Raw genomic sequence first — 20,291 nt, forward strand, 5'->3', positions numbered from 1 at the left:
ACAGTGTCCCTTTAAAATTGTTTTTGATATTTTTAACTTTTTTTTTGTCTCCTTTAAAAATGGATATAACATTGGCAATTTCATGTTATTAAAAATTACCTTTCCTTCTCAGTCTTCAGCCATCCAAAATGTGGAAAATCAACCACCCATCTTCCTGTCTCTTTCAGTCTGTACACTTCTCCCTCCGAATCTGTGGTTTCAGTAATCGCGAATTCGGTGATTTGTGCTTTTTTTTTTTACACAGGAAATGCTGCATTCCGGACCTCCCCGAACCTTACCTGGTGGTCTAGTGGGCTTTTGGGGCAGGAGCGATCTTCCTACGCTCCTACCCTGTGCAGATCACTGAGACAAAATGGCTGCGTAGGAAGATCCGGGATGCCAGGAAAATAAGAGGCGGGGGTGGGTCAGAGCCAGCCAACAAGTTATTCGCAAATTTTCAACATTCGCGGGCCAGCTCTGCCCCTAACCCCCGTGAATATTGAGGGAGAAGTGTACATCTTAGCTCCAATGCCAGAAAATTTACTTGCTGCTTTTGGCTTTCCTTGAACTGGGAAGTTTTTAATTACACTGCTGTGTTGAGTGGGTCCTCACTTGTCGCATATTAATTGCATGTAGCAGGGGTTCCAAAAATCAGATTCATTCATTTCCATGGCCCTTCCTAGCTCATTCATAATTTATTAAGATTTGAAGAGGGTGTGAGAGCTGAGTTTGGAGAGCCTTGGTGAGCCTAACACCCAATAAAGTGCAAAAAAATCATTTATAATAAAAAATCTCCTGCAGCTGATTGTGATTTGTGATAGGGCAGTTCTGCAGGTGAGGGGTAAATTTTTTCCTGTGAGATTAAAGCAGCCTATGAGATATTCAGTAATGCTAGAGCCATCTTCATGTTGACCCTCAGCATTTTAATGAATATTTCGTTGAAAATTCTATCCCTCATCTGTAAAACTGCCCCATCAGAAATCACAATCAGTTGCAGGAGATTTTTTAAATTATATTATAAATGATTTTTTTGCACTTTATTGGGTGTTAGGTTCACCAAGGCTCTCCAAACTCAGCTCTCACACCCTATTCAAATCTTAATAAATTACCCCAGCCTAAGTAATAGGCCGCACACTAGAGGCCACACACCACAGGCCGCATATGTGCAGTGCAGGCAGTCCCCGGATTAAGAACGGGTTCCATTTTTTTAAACCATTCTTAAGTTGAATTTGTATGTAACTCGAATCCTAGTATTCTTCCCATCTTCTCTACCTCCTTGAGGCCCCTCTTGCATCCTTTTCCATCTATCCCACTGTTCCCTCTCCACTACCACATCCAACATTACTCCCTATCATCTCTCTCTTCCCTATGCATCTCTACCTCACTCCTCTCCCACCACCATGCCCAATTCTCTCTCCCTCCCTATGCCCAACAATTCTCCTCTTTCTTCATCTCCCCATGTGCACTATCTCTCTTTCCCTCTCTCAGACATCAAATTTTCCCTTTCTATTCCCTCTCTCACCTCAGCATTTCTTTCCCTCCCTCCTTCCATTTTTCTATCCTATGGCTCATGTTCCCCTCCCTCCATTCTGGGTCCCAAGTTCATGCCTCCTTCCTTCCATCAATTGTCCTAAGTTTGTGTTCCCTCCCTCTCTAGTACCAACACATCCATCTCCCTCCCTCCCTCCATTCTGTGCCTCAAATATGTGCCTCCCTCCAGCGGGTGTTTACCTTCTGGCCGGCTCCCTCCTCCTCACTGCCACAGTCATTTCTCTGCATAAAGTTGTGGGCAGCAGCTCTTACACATGGCCTGCAGCTGAGCCAGAAGCCTTCTCAGCAGAAGGAGCTGCTGTCTGCAGCTTTGTGCAGAGAAACGACTGCAGCAGAAAGGAGGAGGGAGCCAGCCAGAAGATAAATTCCCGGGAGCGGCAATGAACAAAACACCGCTTCGCCCTCAAGCCGGGTCACATAAAACACTTTGCCAGGCCGCATGCTGCCCATGGGCCGCGGGCTGGACACCCCTGTGCTAAAGTGTCTTAGTAAGTGACAGTGGTAAAGTACCACATTTCTAGATCATCTTTTGTTATGTTGTCTTAGGCTAAGAAGTATCACTTCAAGAATTTGGCTAAAGTTTCCCAGAGAAAATGATCAGTGCTGATTCAATATGATTTGTAGCCCCAACCAAGCTAGTCCGAAATAAGCATGGGTCTTGATTATTTTTTAATGTTAAGTCCAGATCTGTCTTTCTGTGGAGTCTAAGAAGGTATACTATCAATAATTCAAACATTTTGGATTTGGATTTTTGATTTACTTATTTACCTATGCAAATCCTGGCTTAAGGCACATTACAGTTTAGGTACTAGTTACAGTATTTCCCTGCCCAAGTAGGCTTACAGTCTGTTCTGAGAACATGGAGGGTGAAGTGAGTTATCAGAAGTGGCAAAGAACGTCAGTGGGAGAAGAGAGATTTGAACTCCAGCTACACCATGTTATTATTGTGTGAATTTAACAGCTGTGATTGATATTAGTGTGTCCCTTCCCCTCTAGCTCAGTCAGTTTTGGACCAGACTAAAGCAAGTGCCTATATCTGCCCTGGTGATCACACAGAATTTTTGCCTGCAGGGATATAGCTGTCAGGAATATTCTAGTTGCAAGCCATGAGTGCGTGAAACTGGGAGACTTTGGGCTGTCCCGATACATAGAGGAAGAAGAATATTATAAAGGTAAGTCCAGGAACTCACCTACAAAGTGAAGTATTTGTCAGAGAGCAATTATTTTCCATCACGTATGCTTGTGTTCCCCCTCACTAAACAATTTCACTTTAGAAGGATGATAGACCAGTACAAACCATCATAAAGGCAGACATGTTTAGACAAAGTATTTTACTACTGGAAACACTAATGACAATGTTTTGTACACAGGGCCGGATTTTCCTATAGGCTAACTAGGCTTCAGCCTAGGGCCTCAAGATCAAGAGGGGCCTACATTCAAATTGTTAGCAAAATTAAAATTACACTATTCTAAAAACAGTGAACACTAAAACACTGAACCGAAAATAAGGAGAAATTCTACGCTTCGGGATCGGAACCGGCTCCGGCCGCAACGGGGCGCCGACTCAGCTTCCCCCTTTCTTTTTCTTGCTCTGGGAGGAGGATCGTCAGTACGGAAACAGCTGGGTAAAGCCCAGCCCTGCGGGGAGAGAGGCAAAACGTGGATCCATCAGGACAGGGCGGCCCAGACTGGCATCGGGGAGGGGGGGTGGGGGGTTTCAGTGGAAGGGGGATGGGAGGCAGGCAGGCTGGCATCGGAGGGGGGTGGGGGGTTTAATGGAAGGCAGGCAGGCAGGATGGCATGGGGGGTGTTCAATGAAAGGGGGATGGGAGGCAGGCGGGCATCAGAGGGGGGTGAGGTGAGGAAGGACGCACTGGGGGCACTATGGACATAGGAAGGGGCAATGTTGTGTGTTATGTTTGATTAGTTATTGTTACAAGTACTATATATGGTGCTGAGAATAAGGCCCTGATTCTACAAAGTGCGTCCCGATTTTAGGCAGCTGTAGGCATTTTTAAAAAAAATGCTTCCCAGGCAGGCCGCCTATATTGAAGGCGCCTCCGGGAGCCTAGAGAGGCCCGCAAGACGCCTAAGCTCGCCTAAGGGCCTTAAGCGGGCCTAGGCGGCCCTACGCGTCTCACTAGTAGAGGAAGAGACGCTTATAATGTAGGCCAGCAAAATGCTGGTCTACATTGTAAGTAGACGCGGCCGCTATACTTATCGCGGCAAGAGATCTCCCTGCTGCAATAAGTATAGCGGCCGCGGCCGCCTGTCCCATCACCGGCAGAAGGATGCCCAACTCCTCCTGCCGGAACCCCCCGGACTCCCTCCGGACCCCCCCATGCTAACGATGACCCCCCCCCCCAACTAACCTCCCTCCCCCAACTAACCTTTAATTGTTGGTCGGCTGGACGGGTCTTGCTGCCGTCCAGCCGACAGGCCCGCCTCGTGGAAATGAGATGGGCCCGCCCCTTCCAGGCCCATCCCTGCTAAATCTAAGGCCTGATTGGCCTAGGTGCCTTGCCCAGGTGCTTGGACAACCTCCATTGATAGGTGGTATATAAATAAATATCTTTAGACACAGTATATAGAATCGCACTAAGCACATTTTTATTCCATGCTGATTTTTTTCCAACACTATATATATATATTATATATATATATATATATATATATATTAAAGGACCGGCTAGATAGAAGACACCAGAGAAGGTTGATATTTCAGTCTGGACAACAAAAGCCCGTGAGGTCAAAAATGTCTGACCTAAAAACGTTCTTGTTCCACAGTTGTGCAATTATTACTCTACAGCAGGGTTTCTCATTCCATTCCTCAGGACACACTGGTCCTCTCAGGTTTTCAGAAATCCACAGTGAGAAAGATTTGAACTCTGTGGATATAGTACTTGCAGATTTATCTCATTCATATTCTTAATGGAAATCTTACTGGCTGGATGTGCCTCGAGGACTGGGTTGAGACTGAGCCCCTCTCAATCAAGGGTGAATTCTGAGAAGGAAGCAGGCCTGCTTTCATTCTTCTTAGCACTGTAAAGCATGTAGTGAAGAAAATCCCAGTGCTCTGCCTTGATCTCAGAATACATTGATTGTAAGGACCACTTTGAGAGTGTGGCGTAATGGTTTAGAGCTACAGCCTCAGCACCCTGAGGTTGTGGGTTTTTAACTCTGCACTGTTCCTTGTGACCCTGGTCAAGTCACTTAATCCTCCACTGCCCCAGGTACATTAAATAGATTGTGAGCCCACTGTGGAAAATGCTTGAAGTACCTGTATGTAAACCGCTTTGAGTGTGTTTGAAAAGTACAATAAGGCACTATACAAGTCCTAATCCCTTCCCCCCCCCCCCTTTGACACATTTCTTGAATTTGAAAAGGAGGGAAAGGTCAGTTTTTATAGATGTGTTCTATTAGTTACCACTGGAGGGCCACCTTGTCCAAGGAATGGCTAAAGGCAGCACTTTGGCACTACTGAAGATATATTTTGTCTTTCCTTCAGAAAATGGATCTGCAGAATAAAGCAGACACGTTTAGGTAAAGTGCCCCAGTTTTATGCAGCAGCTCAAGGGTAGATTCTGAGTCAGGATTTAGAATAAATTTAATGAGAAAGTTTCTGAAACACCTAGGCACGTCTAAGAGCATTATGCATTGTCCTGCATATTAATCTAAAAATGATCTTACATTACAAAGATTAAACTTGAATGTCAGACATGGCAGGTTTCTTTTTTATAATGGCCAAATCATATCATCTGAGGTTCAATCCAGAGACACCATGAAAGTAATTTTATAACTGCTGCATTAATGAAAGTCCTTATGTCCTTTCTGCCATAAAGCCTTTGCCATAAATTATTTTACATCTCTTTTTTTTTTTGAGCATATTAATATCCAAACTCTCCCCGGTCACAGTCTTTGGAATGCTGCTACTTTCAGCATGTAAAATATGTACATACAGGATATGCATATGTGTGTGTAATCCTTGGCCTCTTATGGTACCCTATGGCTGGTTTTGTGCTCAGGAGGCCAGAAGAACATTATCAGGTAAAGAGAGGGTAAATAGAACAAATACTTGTAGAAATTCCCCCGTTACCAGTACATTCAGAATTCTGGGACACTGATCTCCAGAGCTATATGTATAGAGGTAACTAGCTACTTAGAGAAATTCTTTGCCAGCTACTATTAACCATAAAACTATTAACCAGAGAGAGACAGATTGCTTCTTCCTACTCCAAACTGCTCCCTTCCTCTTCTCACTCCAACTGCAGTTCTCTCTCCCTCTACACTGTTCTCAGGCTGAAAAAAACCCCTCTGAATCTTTCAAAACAGCCAATAGTAGCTCTCTGCTTTTGGCAGGGGGAAGAATCTATATAATGTACAGTTTCCCTGTTGTCATGACATCAGAGGCCTGGTTGCTGAATTTCAGAACTTTGAAAGAGTCAGTGAACACAGGAATCCCCCTCCTCAAGTGTGCTTTTAACTGAAGATAAAGGTTCTTTAAAATTAATTAATGGGCCTGCTTCCACTGCTGCTTTCCCCCTTCTGCAGGTGGAAAGCAAAGTGGATTCAGCGCTGACATAGGGCCTAGAAGAACTAACATGTATTCATATTCTGTCATGTCCTGCCCTTCCCCTGTCTTTCAACCCCTAGATTTCCATCTCGTGAGCTCTCAGGTTGTTGTCTCCCATGCATTCCTCAATCCTAGGTTATAAGTATCCGGAATCGTGAAATACCATGAGTTCCATTCCTGTCTTTACAGCTTCAGTGACTCGACTCCCAATCAAGTGGATGGCACCAGAGTCCATAAACTTCCGCCGTTTTACCTCAGCCAGTGACGTCTGGATGTTTGGTGAGTAAGTCTCCCATTGATGTCATGTGAAACTGTAAATGTGGCTCATGCTATGTTAGTTGAGTATCATCCCACTCCTGGGATGGTAACAGCAACACTCCACAGTTTAATGTTTTAAATATGCTGTCAGTTAGTTTCTTGGCATGTCCCCCATTTCTAGAACTATTTGAAAGGACAAATAACTTTTCTTCAATGACCTGCATCAGATCCTTCAGACAGATCTTCTTAATGTTATAAGAAATTGTTCTAATGAAGGGTGTAGGGTTCACCAGCTTTTACATGTACAAATCTCATTTCAGATTGCCTTTTAATATTAGTGCAGTACATAGAAATGATTAAGCCCAGTTCGATTAAATAAATTAGATAGTTCTAAGTCTAATAGATGCTGGCATTGTCATATTGATATAGAGATTTTGGATCATCTGCTATATTTCTGTCCATTTATATTTATATTTTGGAAGTCAATCTGGGGACAAATAAATCTAGTTCTGGATTCAAATGTTCTACTATCATATGAGGCTATAATTTGTGGATTGATATTACATGTGAAATCCACTCTAGATAAATATAAGAGCCGTCTGTTTATGATCATGACAGGCATAGCCATTCAATTGATAACGAGTAACTGGAAAAACCATGACAGAATAAGTTACACTTTTTGGTGGGTGAACATGTGCACTACGTACAGATATGAAATAATTAATGCAGAGTGTAGGGGATTTAGTGGTGTATTTAATAAAGTTTGGAGCCCATTGACTAAATTTGTGAAATTATAATAATGTATATTTATCTTATCTTTCCTTTTGTTCATTTACCTTTACATATCCAAGGGGGGTGAGGGGTTGGAGGGAGGGGAATAAATATTGATAGTGACAGTTGGGTAACTTTATTCTTCATTTATACTATATATTATGTTACTATTATATGTAGGAAAACTATGAATTTTGAATGATATATATGTTACCTGTACAGATATTAGTGTAATGTATGTAATACCTAATGTTCTTTTATTTGTATGGCACTGTTTTAGATTTAAAATCAATAAAGATTAAAAAAAAAAAAAGGAAATGATTAAGCCACTACTGAATTATACACAGTATTTGGTATTCATTGCCTCATCTCTCCCCTTTTGCTCCTGCTTTCATTAAAACTGAAAATCCAGGAGGGAGCAAGCTAGGAACACTGCCAAAAATGAATAATTTCAAAAATCAAAACCTCCATTTCTAAAAGGAAATGATACACTGGCTTACCCATTAGTGGATTTTTTTATGGTCTGTTGGCTAGAGCTCGTGTATTGGATATGGGCTGCTCCTGTGGCGATAGGTTGCCCTCTTTCTGCACTCTGTGAGCTCAGTAGCCATCTTACATGAGGGAAGGTGCTGCATTGCCACCGACAGCCAGATGTTGAATAAGATGGTTTATCTAGTGCTTAATTTACCACCAGTTTTATGTAAATTACTCTGCTGTACTTAGTATTAAAAATACAGCAGAGTACTTTGCATACAGCTATAAAAATCTCAGCAGAAAGGAAAGCCATAATTATAAAAGTTTAGAAATAAAATAAAATCAACCAGCACTAGACTATGTCAGCTTCAGGTAATCCCCCCTGCCTCCCCTCCCAGCATAGTATTAGAGCAATTCCATAACGGTGCCAACTGATAGGAGCCTGTTCTATAAAGGAAAGTAGGCATCTACTCTCTGTTATAGAATACTAATGTAATTGGCACATGCATGCATTTGTACTTGTACCATCCATAGATCTGCTATAAATGATTGTTCCTAATTGCTGGAGATATGTTGGTATCCTATACTATTCTGTAGGGTAAGTGCCTAAATGTAAGTCCTGCCTGTGCTCTGCCCACATGTATGACCACCTGTCAACACACTGTGCAAGATATACACCTATTTACACATCCACCTCTATATTCACGGGGTTAACAGCAAAGCCAGTCCATAAATACCAAAAAATTGCGAATAACTTTAGGGCTGACTCTGACTCTGCCTCCCGGACCTCTCCACTGTACTTAATTTTAAAGTCTGGTGGTCTAGTGGTGAAGCAGGGCAGGAGCGATCTTCCTATGCTCCTGCCCCCTGCAGAGCTAGGAACAAAAATGGCTGCCATGATTTCCTGTGAGACCATGGGAACTCAAGGCAGCCATTTTTTGTACCTAATTCTGCATGGGGAAGATCACTCCCATCCTGCTTCAATGCTAGACCACCAGGTTTTAGCATGTAAGTACAATGCAGATGTCCAGGAGGAGAGAGGGAGGTGGGTCAGTAAGATAAAACTCGCAAATAACTGAAGTCACGAGTTCTGAAACCGTGAATATGGAAGGGAATGTGTATTGAATACTGCTTAGGTGGAATTTGTGATGTATGCTTAGATGTGCGCACATACATGTGAATCGGGTTCATTAGTGGAAAAAATTATTACTAAGCATGATTCTATAAAGAGCATGCACCCTTCATCAAATCGTGCTTATTGCCAATTCTTGCACCTATGTTTACGTGCCAAATGTACACCTGATGAAGCCTAATGTAAATGCTAGTGCCCAAGTTAGGTGCACTAAGACAACATTCTATAACGAGACACAACTTTTTAGAATGCCCTTGACATGCCTAAGGCCACACTGCTTTTGAGTTAGGCAGACACTAGAAGAGTTAGGCACCATGCCTTATAGAATAGTGTACAGCCAGATAATAACCTAAAGACAGAAGAGTTGCCTTACTAGGACAGACCTGCTAAGCTGTTTCACCACATTCTCCGGCAATGAATTCCAGAGTTTAATTACACTCCAATAAGCCCACACGTAGAGTCCAGTTATTCACATATCCTACTGTCATTTGAAGAGATTTCTCGAGAGAACGCTCTCTTTCCAGGCAGCCAAAATGAACGCCTGGTTTGGCAAAATCATGCCAGGAGTCTCATCTTATTATTTTTTTAGAAAACTATTAAAGACATAACTGTTTGACAAATGTGTAACCCAAGCTTCCTAATGCTTTTTAAATACAGCATGTATTATGTACATTCTAGAAATTGATGTATCTTTTTGAACTGTATATTCGCTGGATGTTCAGCCTTATCTGCTGTGAATCGCCTAGAACCATTTGTGGTCTGGTGGTATATAAGAATAAATTATTATTATTAAGGGCCGGATTCTATAACCAGAGCCTTTGTTGGTGGCTGCCTTAAAAGAGGCTGCCAATCGTGTGTCAGTTGCTCGACAGTGCTAGCTACAGAATTGTGCCTAAATTAAGCCAAGATAGGCAGCTGAAATGTAGGCCTGAAAAACCCCGGCCTACATTTCATCTGCCTATCTATGCCGCCACGAGATCCTAAAGTCAGGCCGCAGCAGCCATAAACTAATCGTGGCAGGGGAAGTTATCCCCGATCAACTAAGCCAGCAGTGCTTTCCAAAGTCATGGCTTCGGGGAATCCTGTTGGCTCAGCTGATTTGGGGGAAGTACCCCTGCTGCGATCAGCTGAGCAGCTGCGGTAGGGGACCCCCAACATCAACAGGAGGGATGCCCACTCCCTCCTGCCTGCAGGCCCCCTGAACCCATAACCCACCCAAACCTCCACCCTGACATCCCCCAAAAACCCAATGAACCCATGACTCCCCAACTGCTGATACTCACGAACCTCCCACCCCAATACCCCCAAACCCCAACCCCACCATACCTTTTGTAGTATGGCCACCTGGAAGGATGCCTAAACCCTCCGGCTGGCAGGTCTGCCTCTTCACAATGGTGGGCCTTCCCCTTCCTGGTGCATTCTGGGTTGCGCCAGGAAGGGGCCTAACACCCTGATTGGCCCTTGCGCCTAAGCCCCTGCCCATAGGAGAGGCCTTAGGCACCCGGGCCAATCAAGGGCTTAGACCCTCCTTCCTGGTGTATCCTGGGATACACTGGAAGGAGTCAATGGGAGTCCTTGGCCCCTCCTAGTGTATCCTAGGATGCACTGAAGGTATTGAGGTGGCGGTTCAGGGGTATCAATAGGGAGTGGGCATCCCTCCTGCCTATCACGTTTGGGGAGGTGCTTCAGGGGTTCCTGCAGGATGGAGTGGGCATCCCTCCTGCCGATGTCAGAGGGTCCCTTAACACAGCTGCTCAGTTGATCGCAGCAGAGGAAGTTATCCCTGTTCAGATGAACTGGCAGGACTCCCCGAAGCCAATGCTGATGCTCCAGTTCAAAACTCAGAAAGTTCTGGGTATGGTAAGAAGCCCATTTTGATTTGACCTCTTTGTTTTTGGTGGGATGTTTTTGTCCTGCATTTAATTAGCATGCACTTTGAGCTGCCCTCTACCTACGCAGGGGTCTGCATGTGGGAGATCCTGAGCTTCGGGAAACAACCCTTTTTCTGGCTGGAGAACAAAGATGTCATCGCAGTGATAGAAAAGGGAGATCGCCTCCCAAAGCCAGAAGTCTGCCCACCCACTCTCTACACCTTGATGACCCGTTGCTGGATCTATGACCCTAATGAAAGGCCAAAGTTCATAGAGCTGGTTTGCAACTTAAGGTAAGGGGCTGTGGTTACAAAGGAGATAGTGACTGAAAATTTCTAATCCCTGTGCAAGTCATAATTATATTACAGCCATTGATCTCTGGACCAAATTACAGTGAATTCCAAGAACTGCTATGCTCACTTAAAGGCTGATGCATTAATATGTTTAAACTTCTGCAGACAGGGATTCATGTGTTAAAACTCATGTAAGCCCTAAAATTCAGGAGCAGGGGATACACATTTTAATGCATGAGCCCCATTGTATGAAGTCTTTTGCAAATTTGCCATTCTGAGCTTTTGCGTGTAATCCACTACACGAGACTTTTTCTCAACTGATAATTGATACAACGCAAAATCATGCAAAAATTTAATTTTAGATTTTATGAACAAAGGTGATGAAAAGCTTTACAGTCCCAGGTTTGCCAAAAAAGATAACTACACCTTCATCAGGTATAGTTATCTTTTTCAGCCTCCCTAGAAACTCATTTGTAATATGCCTGGAGAGTCCTCATACGAGTGGACATATGCAAAATATGATTAAATGGGTAAATAAATAATACATCAAAAAACTGTTGTACATTACCTTATACTAAAAATGGAAAGGCAGTCTAGCAATATAAAATATTAACATTACCCCCTTATTTCCAAAAACTCAGGTACCCAGATTTATGCTGTTGGCCAAATTCTATATATGGTGCAAAAAAATTTGGTGTTGACTAGAACAGCGCTTAACGTGATTCTATAAAAGGCAGAGAAAGTACCTGCAGATAATGTCTAGCAGTGCAATAGAAATGATTAGTAGTGAAGGTGATTTATCAGATGGTATAATAGACCTCTTTCAAAGTTCTCATAAAATCAGGTTATCCTGTGTTAAGATTCCCCAAAACGGGTTTCTAAAATGGTCTACCTTATTTACATAGGAAGATATTTGCAAGCTGCTTTTCATCAGAGCAGTGAATGGTACAGTTCTTAATTCATATGTAGAACAAATGAGCGTGTTACTTGTATACATCCCAGAAAGATCTAAGACTTCAGATATTTGTGAACTATCAATTCATGGATAAATTTAAGGATTATTCTGTATATCAGGGGTGTCAGTCCCTCCTCGAGGGCCGCATTCCAGTCGGGTTTTCAGGATTTCCCCAATGAATAAGAATGAGATCTATTAGCATACAATGAAAGCAGTGCATGCAAATAGATCTCATGCATATTCATTGAGGAAATCCTGAAAACCCAACTGGATTGTGGCTTTCGAGGAGGGACTTTGACACCCCTGCTGTATATCATTGCTTCTAGCTTTACAGATGTGACAGCTATTCCTCCATCTTTTCCTCCCAGCTCAGTTTGTTTCTGCAGCCTTGCTGAGAACTAGTTTCTGCTGCTTGTGATTTTTTTCTGAATTCCTAGTATTTTATTTGGTTCTGTGCCATGGGTATTTCCCAAGTGCTACGGATTCACTCTGAGGGAGTGATCCTTTGGTGGAAGATCACAGACTTTTCCTTAAAGATTGTCTGCTTCTGGGGGTGCCCTGTTAGCAGAACCTGCAGTAAGCCCTCCAGACAGCCTGCAGATCAGATCGGGTCTCCAGATCAGGAGCCATCTCACCCCTGGTTTGTCCGCTAAGGGGTAGAGTGCAGGCTGCTGCGGTTCTGTGGAGGTACACTGGGATCAGAACCGGACCGCATATCTTCCCTAAATCCCCCTTCCCTGAGGGGTCCTGGTGGTCGTAATCTGAGGTGGCAGGGAAGGTGAGGTGGTCAGAAGAGCTGAAAATACAGTTGTATCAGCTCCTGAGGTATTGATCTTCCTTTGCTTGCACTGTGTATGCTGGCTGCCATAGAAATGCATTGCAGCACATGTCTCTGAGGAGCCTGTGTGTGTGTCTCCGAGTTTGGCAATTTGGGGGGGTTTATAAAATCAGGGGTTTGGGTGGTTTTCCTGCATGCCCTGGTCCCCTCCACCTGTAAAATCATAAAATCGCCATTTTTCATGGTTCGCTGCGTTTTTCCCGGGCCATTTTAGGACAAAATCGGCACCCGTAGCGGCCATCTTGGATTTTCATTAAAGTTTTTAAAAGTGTATTTTTTGGACTTAGAAGCTTCATTTTTGCTCCAAACTTCACAGATGGCCACCTCAGGACAGGATGCCATGGATTCATGCCTAAATTATGGTGGATGGCTGTTGGATTTGCGGCCACATTTCATGTGCACCACAGCCCGCACGGGGGACAAGGCGTGCATGGATTCCACATTTTCCTCCTTCGGAGAGTCCCCCTTTGCCTCCACGTCTACCTGTGATGCTTTTGATGCATCCGGTCCCCTCAAACAGGTTCTAAACGTGCTGCGTGGAAGTGCAAGCGCAGTTTCGGGGGCAAAAGTCTCCTTTGGCTGAGAGCACTATAATTTTAGCACATTGAGCGGCTTTTGCCGCCAGTGCTTATTTTCCGCCTGCAAGGGTCGGATATTATATCAGGCTTTTCTGGTTGTAAAAAGGCTGTGCCTGTTTCTTCCAAGTTGTATCCAGTGCTGCAACATGTCTTTGTGTTTCTCTTCAGTGACACCGGAAAGCAGACCGGTGGTTTCCACTATTACTTCTGCCCGGTCTCTGTCCATTTGCTGTCGCAGTACGGAATCCACCAAGGTGGTTTTTCTAGAGGATCTTCAGGATCCCACTGCCAGCAGGTTCCCAGTGCTTGGGGTTGTCCCGTCTGTGCGCAGGCTCTTTTGGTCTGTCCGAAGTTCTACCCTCCTTTCTGAGTCCTCAGGTGCTTTACCCTGGTGTTGGACCTCCAGCTGCTGGCTGGCTGTTTCTTCATGAGTGCTCAACGTACGCTGCCCACTTTCTTTCCGGACATTCAGTTATGGATAGGAGTGGCTTGGGAGTCCCTGGAGAGTCCCCTTAAATGTTCTAGGGCCATGGCATGGTTGTCTCCCATGGTCCTGGAGTTCACCAAGCAACTGGTCCCGCTAAAGGTGCATTATGCTGTGAATTAGGGCACTAAGCGTACCTCTTTACCCTTGGACGGAGGGGTAGCCCTGATGAGGTTTGGAAAAGGAGAATGGATTTTGTTCTCTAGTGTCTTTTTGATTCCACTGCGGCGAGAGTGCGAACTGCGGTGGCCTCTTCCTTCGTGGCCTGGGCATGTCACACCAAGCTCTGCCAGGATCTCAAGGAAATTGTCCTTCGGGACAGTGACTTCCTGGTATCTGGAGTGAATTATTTGGCAGATGCATTCTGACATCTTGACAGTTTTTGCTAAGCTGGGAGCTTATTCTATATCCGTCTGGTGAATGCTCTGGATTCCTCATCTCAGGCTACGCTGAGCAGGTTACCTTTTAAAGGTTCGCTGTTGTTTGGCCAGGGTCCGGATGACCTTAGGGCCAGTGTTCAGAATCATAAGCCTAAAGTGGTCCCTGGCTCTAAGCCTCACCTAGCCAGGGGTAAGGGACGGATGATTTTTCGTCCCTTCCGGTGCATTTCACAGTTCGCTGGGCCCCCGGTGATGGAACAACGTTACAGAGCTACCTCAAGACCTCGCTTTGGACGTGTAGCGTGTCAGCAGTCTTCCAACTCCTATTCGTCTGCCCCTCCCAAGAGTAAATTATGTCACCAGGTCTCTTGCGGTTCCCCCTCCACCCCCCTCCCCCCGGATCAGGGGGCTCATTTTGGCCTTCCTTCCGGAAAGGTTGAAGATACCTTTGAACCAGTGGGTCCTCGAGGTACTCAGGGAAAGCCTTCAACTGCAGTTTTTCAGTCTTCCGCCGGACTTCTTCCTGTCTTTGCCGGTTGGATACCCGGACAAGGCCAGCAGGGTACGAGCCACAGTGCGCAGGGCCATGGAGCCAGTTCCAACTGGTGACTTGGGCTCCAGGAGATACGCAACATACTTTGTTGTGCCACAGCAGGACTCTGAAGATTGTAGGCCAGGGGAGTTTTTGGCTTCCTTGGATCTCACGGAAGCATTCCTCCACATCCCGATTTTTCTGGACCACAGGAGGTTCCTGAGATTTCAAACTCTCAGGAGGAGTTCCAGTTTGCGGTGCTGCCCTTCGGGCTGGGATCGGCACCCAGATCCTTCACCAAAGTCATGGTGGTGGTTGCTGCCCATTTGCGCTCCCTAGGGGCGCTAGTTCATCCATACCTAGATGATTGGCTGATCAAAGCTTCCTCGCTGGGAGAATGCCGCAAGGCAGTTCTCCAGGTGGTGCAATTGTTGGAAAGTCTCAGCTAGGTGATCAATCTCAAGAAGAGTCATCTCGAGCCGACACAGGACTTGGAGTACCTAGGAGTCCAGTTCCATATGTGCAGGAACCAGGTATTCCTGCCGGAACCCAGACTTCCTAAGTCATCAGTTTCTGGACCCGGGAGAATGGTTCCTGCCCAGGCTAGCATTCAAAGCCATAGTTCACCGGTGGGGTAGTCCCACCTTCACTCTGATGGTGTCTTCGGGGAACTGGATGGCGGTCAGGTTCTTCAGCCGTCGATGAGAGGTCGGCAGCGAAAGGTTCAATGCTCTGGTTCAACCTGGCCTGCAGGGGAACTTCTGTATGTCTTCCCCCCCGCCTGTGGCCTATGATAGGACGTGTTCTGTGCCGGGTTGCAGCTCATGCAGGTCTGGTACTTCTAGTGGCCCCGGACTGGCCCAGGTGTCCTTGATGCACTGACCTGGTGCGCTTGAGCTCAGAGAGGGGCCTGCATCTTCCTTGCCATCGGAGATTGCTCACGCAGGGCCGTTAGCTCTTCCACATCTAGACCGCTTTGGTCTTACGGCCTGGCGCTTGAACGCGCGGCCTTGAGAACTAGAGGCTACTCTTCTGCGGTCATCACCATGTTTCGTCAAAGCAAGAGGAAGGCGATGGTGTCAGCCTATGCAAAAACACGGAGGTGCTGGTAGGCTTGGTGTGCTGGGCTTCGAGAGGACTCTTTGGCCCCGTCGGTGGCATATGTTCTGGCCTCAGGAAGGGTCTGGCGGTTTCTTCTCTACTTGTCCAGATTGCGGGACTGTGGTGTTTGGGTCCCTCTTCTCTAAGGGTTTCTCTGGCGTCTCACCCAGATGATGTACTCTTCTTACGAGGGGCAGGGAGGCTGTGGCCTCCCTTGAGACTGCCTTGTCCTATGTGGAATCTGAATCTGGTTCTCCATTCACTGGCTCATCTGCCCTATGAACCCTTGGATGTGCTTTCTTTGAAAGATCTAACCATCCAGGGGTTTATAGGGCGGATGAGCCAGTGAATGGAGAACCAGATTCAGATTCCATGTAGGACAAGGCAGTCTCAAGGGAGGCCACAGCCTCCCTGCCCCTCGTAAGAAGCGTACAGAGTGTGTCAGCCTCCCTACCCCTCGTAAGAAGCGTACAGAGTGTGTAAGAGCTTCAGGCTCTGCCATGCAGAGATCCTTTTCTACGCATCATGGAGTCTGCAGTTATTTTGAGAACCATGCCTTCTTTTTCTTCCGAAAGTGGCTTTTGCTTTCCACGTCAACAAGGAAGTTCGACTTCCTGCCTTTGTTCCATCAGGTTCCATGTCTAAGGACCGTGTTTTGCGGTCTTTGGATGTGCGGTGTCTCCTTTTGAGATATCTGGAGGCTATGAATGACTCATCTTTTGGACCATCTGTTTGTTTTGGTGGGCCCCTTGCGTCTGAGTTGGCCTGCTTCCAAGGCTACCATCTCTCGATGGATCCATGCTGCCATTTCCGCTGCTTATGTGTCAGCGGGGAAGAAGCCTCTCCTTGGGATTAAGGCTCACTCTACCTGAGGAATGGCTTCCTTGTGGGCTGAATCCTGTGTGGTCTTGCCTGATGTAATTTGTAGGGCAGCCACTTGGGCCTCTCTTCATACCTTTACCAAGTTTTACCTACTTGATGTGGCAGTTAAGCATGAAGCTGTTTTGGAGGCTTCAGTCCTGGCGGTGGGCGCATCGGGCCCCCCCCGGGGTGTTGGGACTGCTTTGATAGGTTCCTATAGTGAAGCTTCCAGAGGTTATTGTCCAAGAAAGAAAGATTAAGTTATTCACCTCTGTTAATCTTTTTTCTTGTACATAGTGTCACAACCCTAGCCTTAGGGCTAGGCTTGTGACAGTCAAATCTCCTCCAAATCCTTCCCTTCTCTTGAAAAGGGCTGATCACTGCAGCAGGCTAAGTTCTGATAGACAAACAGGGTCTCTGTTTCCTTTGAAACCTCAGTCTACAGAATCCCAGGGAGTAGAAGAGGAGTGGGAGAACAGCCTGTTGCAGAGGGAGGAGACTTATTCAGAAGAACAGCCCAGGAGTCAGTGTCAGAGAACATCTAAGGAGCCTCTGCTGGGGCCAATTAAGGCTAAACTGAGAGGCCAGCAGAAACAGCAGGTTAGCCCTCCCCCTTCCAGGTCAGGGCGTGGCCAACTCAGAGCATTAGAGGCTGTGCTGAGGAAGAACAAATCAGTCTTCCCTGGGTCAGCCCAGGAAGCAGTCTCCAGGGACTGGGCTCCTGACTTTCCTATGAATGAGGATGTTGAAATGGCAGAGGTTTCCACTGTCCCTGGGGTGAACCAGCCAGCTTGCCAGGAAGCCATGGAATTTATGGATACTATTCAAGAACCAGAGGAAACTCAGATGGACCAGAGCTAAGTTAAATCACCTTTTTGATTATGTGCTTTTGGAATCTTGTTGGCTCTGAGTTTGTTTGTTAGCACCAGTCAAGTGCTGATTGCCTGAGCAGTGCTGAGATAACTGCTGCAGCTGTACCTCAGGCAAGATCCCCGGGAGGAAGCTGGAACCAAGGGAAGAGGGGAAAATGTGTGTTAGGAGATAAGGTGGAAAGTAAAAGGACCGCCCCGGTAGGGAGGTGGCGTCAATTCAGAGGGCCAAGACCAAAGGGGTGGTGTCCCTCTATTCGTTGGGCCCCTCTTTCTGATAGGGCCTTGGCACCAACCCGAGCCTATGCTAGGGCAGCGGGGTTCGATCTTTATGCTGCCCAAACTCAAATTATTCCAACTAGAGGCAGGGCCTTAGTAATGACAGACATCCAGGTGTCACCCCCGCCAGGTTCCTATGTTAGGATAGCACCACGGTCAGGGTTAGCCCTGGAGCATGCATTGGACGTCGCTGCAGGAGTAATTGACCCTGATTTTAGAGGCAATCTGGGGGTACTGTTAGTGAACCACGGGGATACTGACTACAGCATTCAGGTGGGGGACCGTATTGCCCAAATGGTGTGTGAAAGGATGTGGCACGCCAAGTTGGAACGACGGGAACGGCTCCCTGACACCAAGAGGGGACAGAAGGGGTTCGGGTCCACAGGAGATAGGGCCCAAGTATCTCTACCTGGCCCTGATTCCTCAGGTGCCGATAAGGGGAGTCCTGAGGAAGCAACCCTGTCTGCAATACGCGCTGAAATATTAGCCCTAAGAGGAGAATTAGGGACAGTGCAACAAAAGTGGAAAACGAACTTAAAGTCCCAGGCGGAAGCCAGTTTCCTATCATGGAAGGATCCACTGGACCGGGCTAATGAGAAGTCCAGAGAGGAGACTTTAGCCCAGTGCCAGCGGGAATCTGAATGTCTTAGGAAGCTGCTAGACCAGATGAACGCCCAGTTGAAGCAAGTTAAAGGGCAGATTGAGGAGAGCCAAGCCCAACAGCAAGCAGTCCAACACAGTGTGGGTGAGATAAAAACATTGTGTGGGGAACTAGCAAAGGACCAGGGGCGTACGAAGAGTTGGGCTGAACTACAGCAAGCTCAGGGGGAGCAGCTGGAACATCATGCCCAACATTTTGAACGGGTTGTAGGAACATTTAAAGAAATGGAACAAGAGATGAATGACATACATCGGCAAGTCACTCAAATGAAAAAGGAGGAACTAGGGGGAATAACCAATGTTATATCAGCCCTAGCGAAACGAGTGGATGGGTTGGAAAGGGTAGAGAACGATGATAGGGTAACCTCAGAGACAAGATATGAGACCCCTGTATTGCAGTGGCCCGATGATTTCATGGACCCTGACCCACCACCCATCAGTCAGGGGAAAAAGATTAATAAACCCCGTAGGCGTTATTGATCGCCCAGGCAAAATGAGCACTAATGTGGATAGCCTTTCCAGAATGCAAGAGAGTGGTAAATCTACTCCAAAAGCTAGGGATGTTCAACCCTTAAAGGTGAGGGTATGTCACAACCCTAGCCTTAGGGCTAGGCTTGTGACAGTCAAATCTCCTCCAAATCCTTCCCTTCTCTTGAAAAGGGCTGATCACTGCAGCAGGCTAAGTTCTGATAGACAAACAGGGTCTCTGTTTCCTTTGAAACCTCAGTCTACAGAATCCCAGGGAGTAGAAGAGGAGTGGGAGAACAGCCTGTTGCAGAGGGAGGAGACTTATTCAGAAGAACAGCCCAGGAGTCAGTGTCAGAGAACATCTAAGGAGCCTCTGCTGGGGCCAATTAAGGCTAAACTGAGAGGCCAGCAGAAACAGCAGGTTAGCCCTCCCCCTTCCAGGTCAGGGCGTGGCCAACTCAGAGCATTAGAGGCTGTGCTGAGGAAGAACAAATCAGTCTTCCCTGGGTCAGCCCAGGAAGCAGTCTCCAGGGACTGGGCTCCTGACTTTCCTATGAATGAGGATGTTGAAATGGCAGAGGTTTCCACTGTCCCTGGGGTGAACCAGCCAGCTTGCCAGGAAGCCATGGAATTTATGGATACTATTCAAGAACCAGAGGAAACTCAGATGGACCAGAGCTAAGTTAAATCACCTTTTTGATTATGTGCTTTTGGAATCTTGTTGGCTCTGAGTTTGTTTGTTAGCACCAGTCAAGTGCTGATTGCCTGAGCAGTGCTGAGATAACTGCTGCAGCTGTACCTTAGGCTGAGGCCAGAGGAAAAAGTGTGGAGTTTTTTTGTACATTTTCTCCTTTTGTTTTTTCATTCCCTAATCTTGGGGGTATGAATGTATGGACAAGGAAGTAGTGGGGAGAATCCACAGAATATCCTCAGGGAGGGATTGTGGGGCCAATTTTGTTGGCAAGCTTTTAAGCTAAAGTGGATTCAGCTACTCCCCTCCCCCACCAACTGTTTGTTAGGTTGGCTGGGGAGGCCTGTTAAGCCAGGCTTAGGCAATACATTCATTTGAGTGTGCAAGACATTTGGGAACAACCAGCAGAAACACTGGGTGTTCCAGTAGCCATATTGCTCTGTGCCCTTGGTGGACTGTGTGACTGTGAGGGCAAGGCTACAACAGTATTTTTTTTGTTTAAACTTACCTGCCAGAAGGTGTATAGGCTATGTTTTTGCAAGCCTGGATTTTTCTTTGTATTGATTTAATTCAAAGACTATGACTGTAGCAATTGCTACTTTAAGAATAAAGTCAGACACCAGTTACTCTAAATCTTGATTGTTCCTGACATTTATTTTGCTTATTATTGTGATGAGAGCCAGCAGGACCTTC

General features: G+C 46.1%; 1 protein-coding gene across 5 annotated transcripts in view; it reads left to right on the top strand.

Annotated features, from left to right (window-relative positions):
• PTK2B (protein tyrosine kinase 2 beta) overlaps window positions 1–20,291 on the top strand; it is a 295,556-nt gene that overhangs the window by 196,292 nt on the left and 78,973 nt on the right. For all 5 annotated transcript variants that reach the window (XM_033937098.1, XM_033937096.1, XM_033937099.1 and 2 more), the window contains 3 exons: window positions 2,602–2,702; window positions 6,293–6,382; window positions 10,698–10,902. In XM_033937098.1, the coding sequence (XP_033792989.1) occupies window positions 2,602–2,702; window positions 6,293–6,382; window positions 10,698–10,902 (396 nt within the window). The remainder of the gene's footprint in view (window positions 1–2,601; window positions 2,703–6,292; window positions 6,383–10,697; window positions 10,903–20,291) is intronic.

Source organism: Geotrypetes seraphini, chromosome 3, assembly GCF_902459505.1.
Source record: "Geotrypetes seraphini chromosome 3, aGeoSer1.1, whole genome shotgun sequence".
NCBI classification, from domain to species: Eukaryota; Metazoa; Chordata; class Amphibia; order Gymnophiona; family Dermophiidae; genus Geotrypetes; species Geotrypetes seraphini.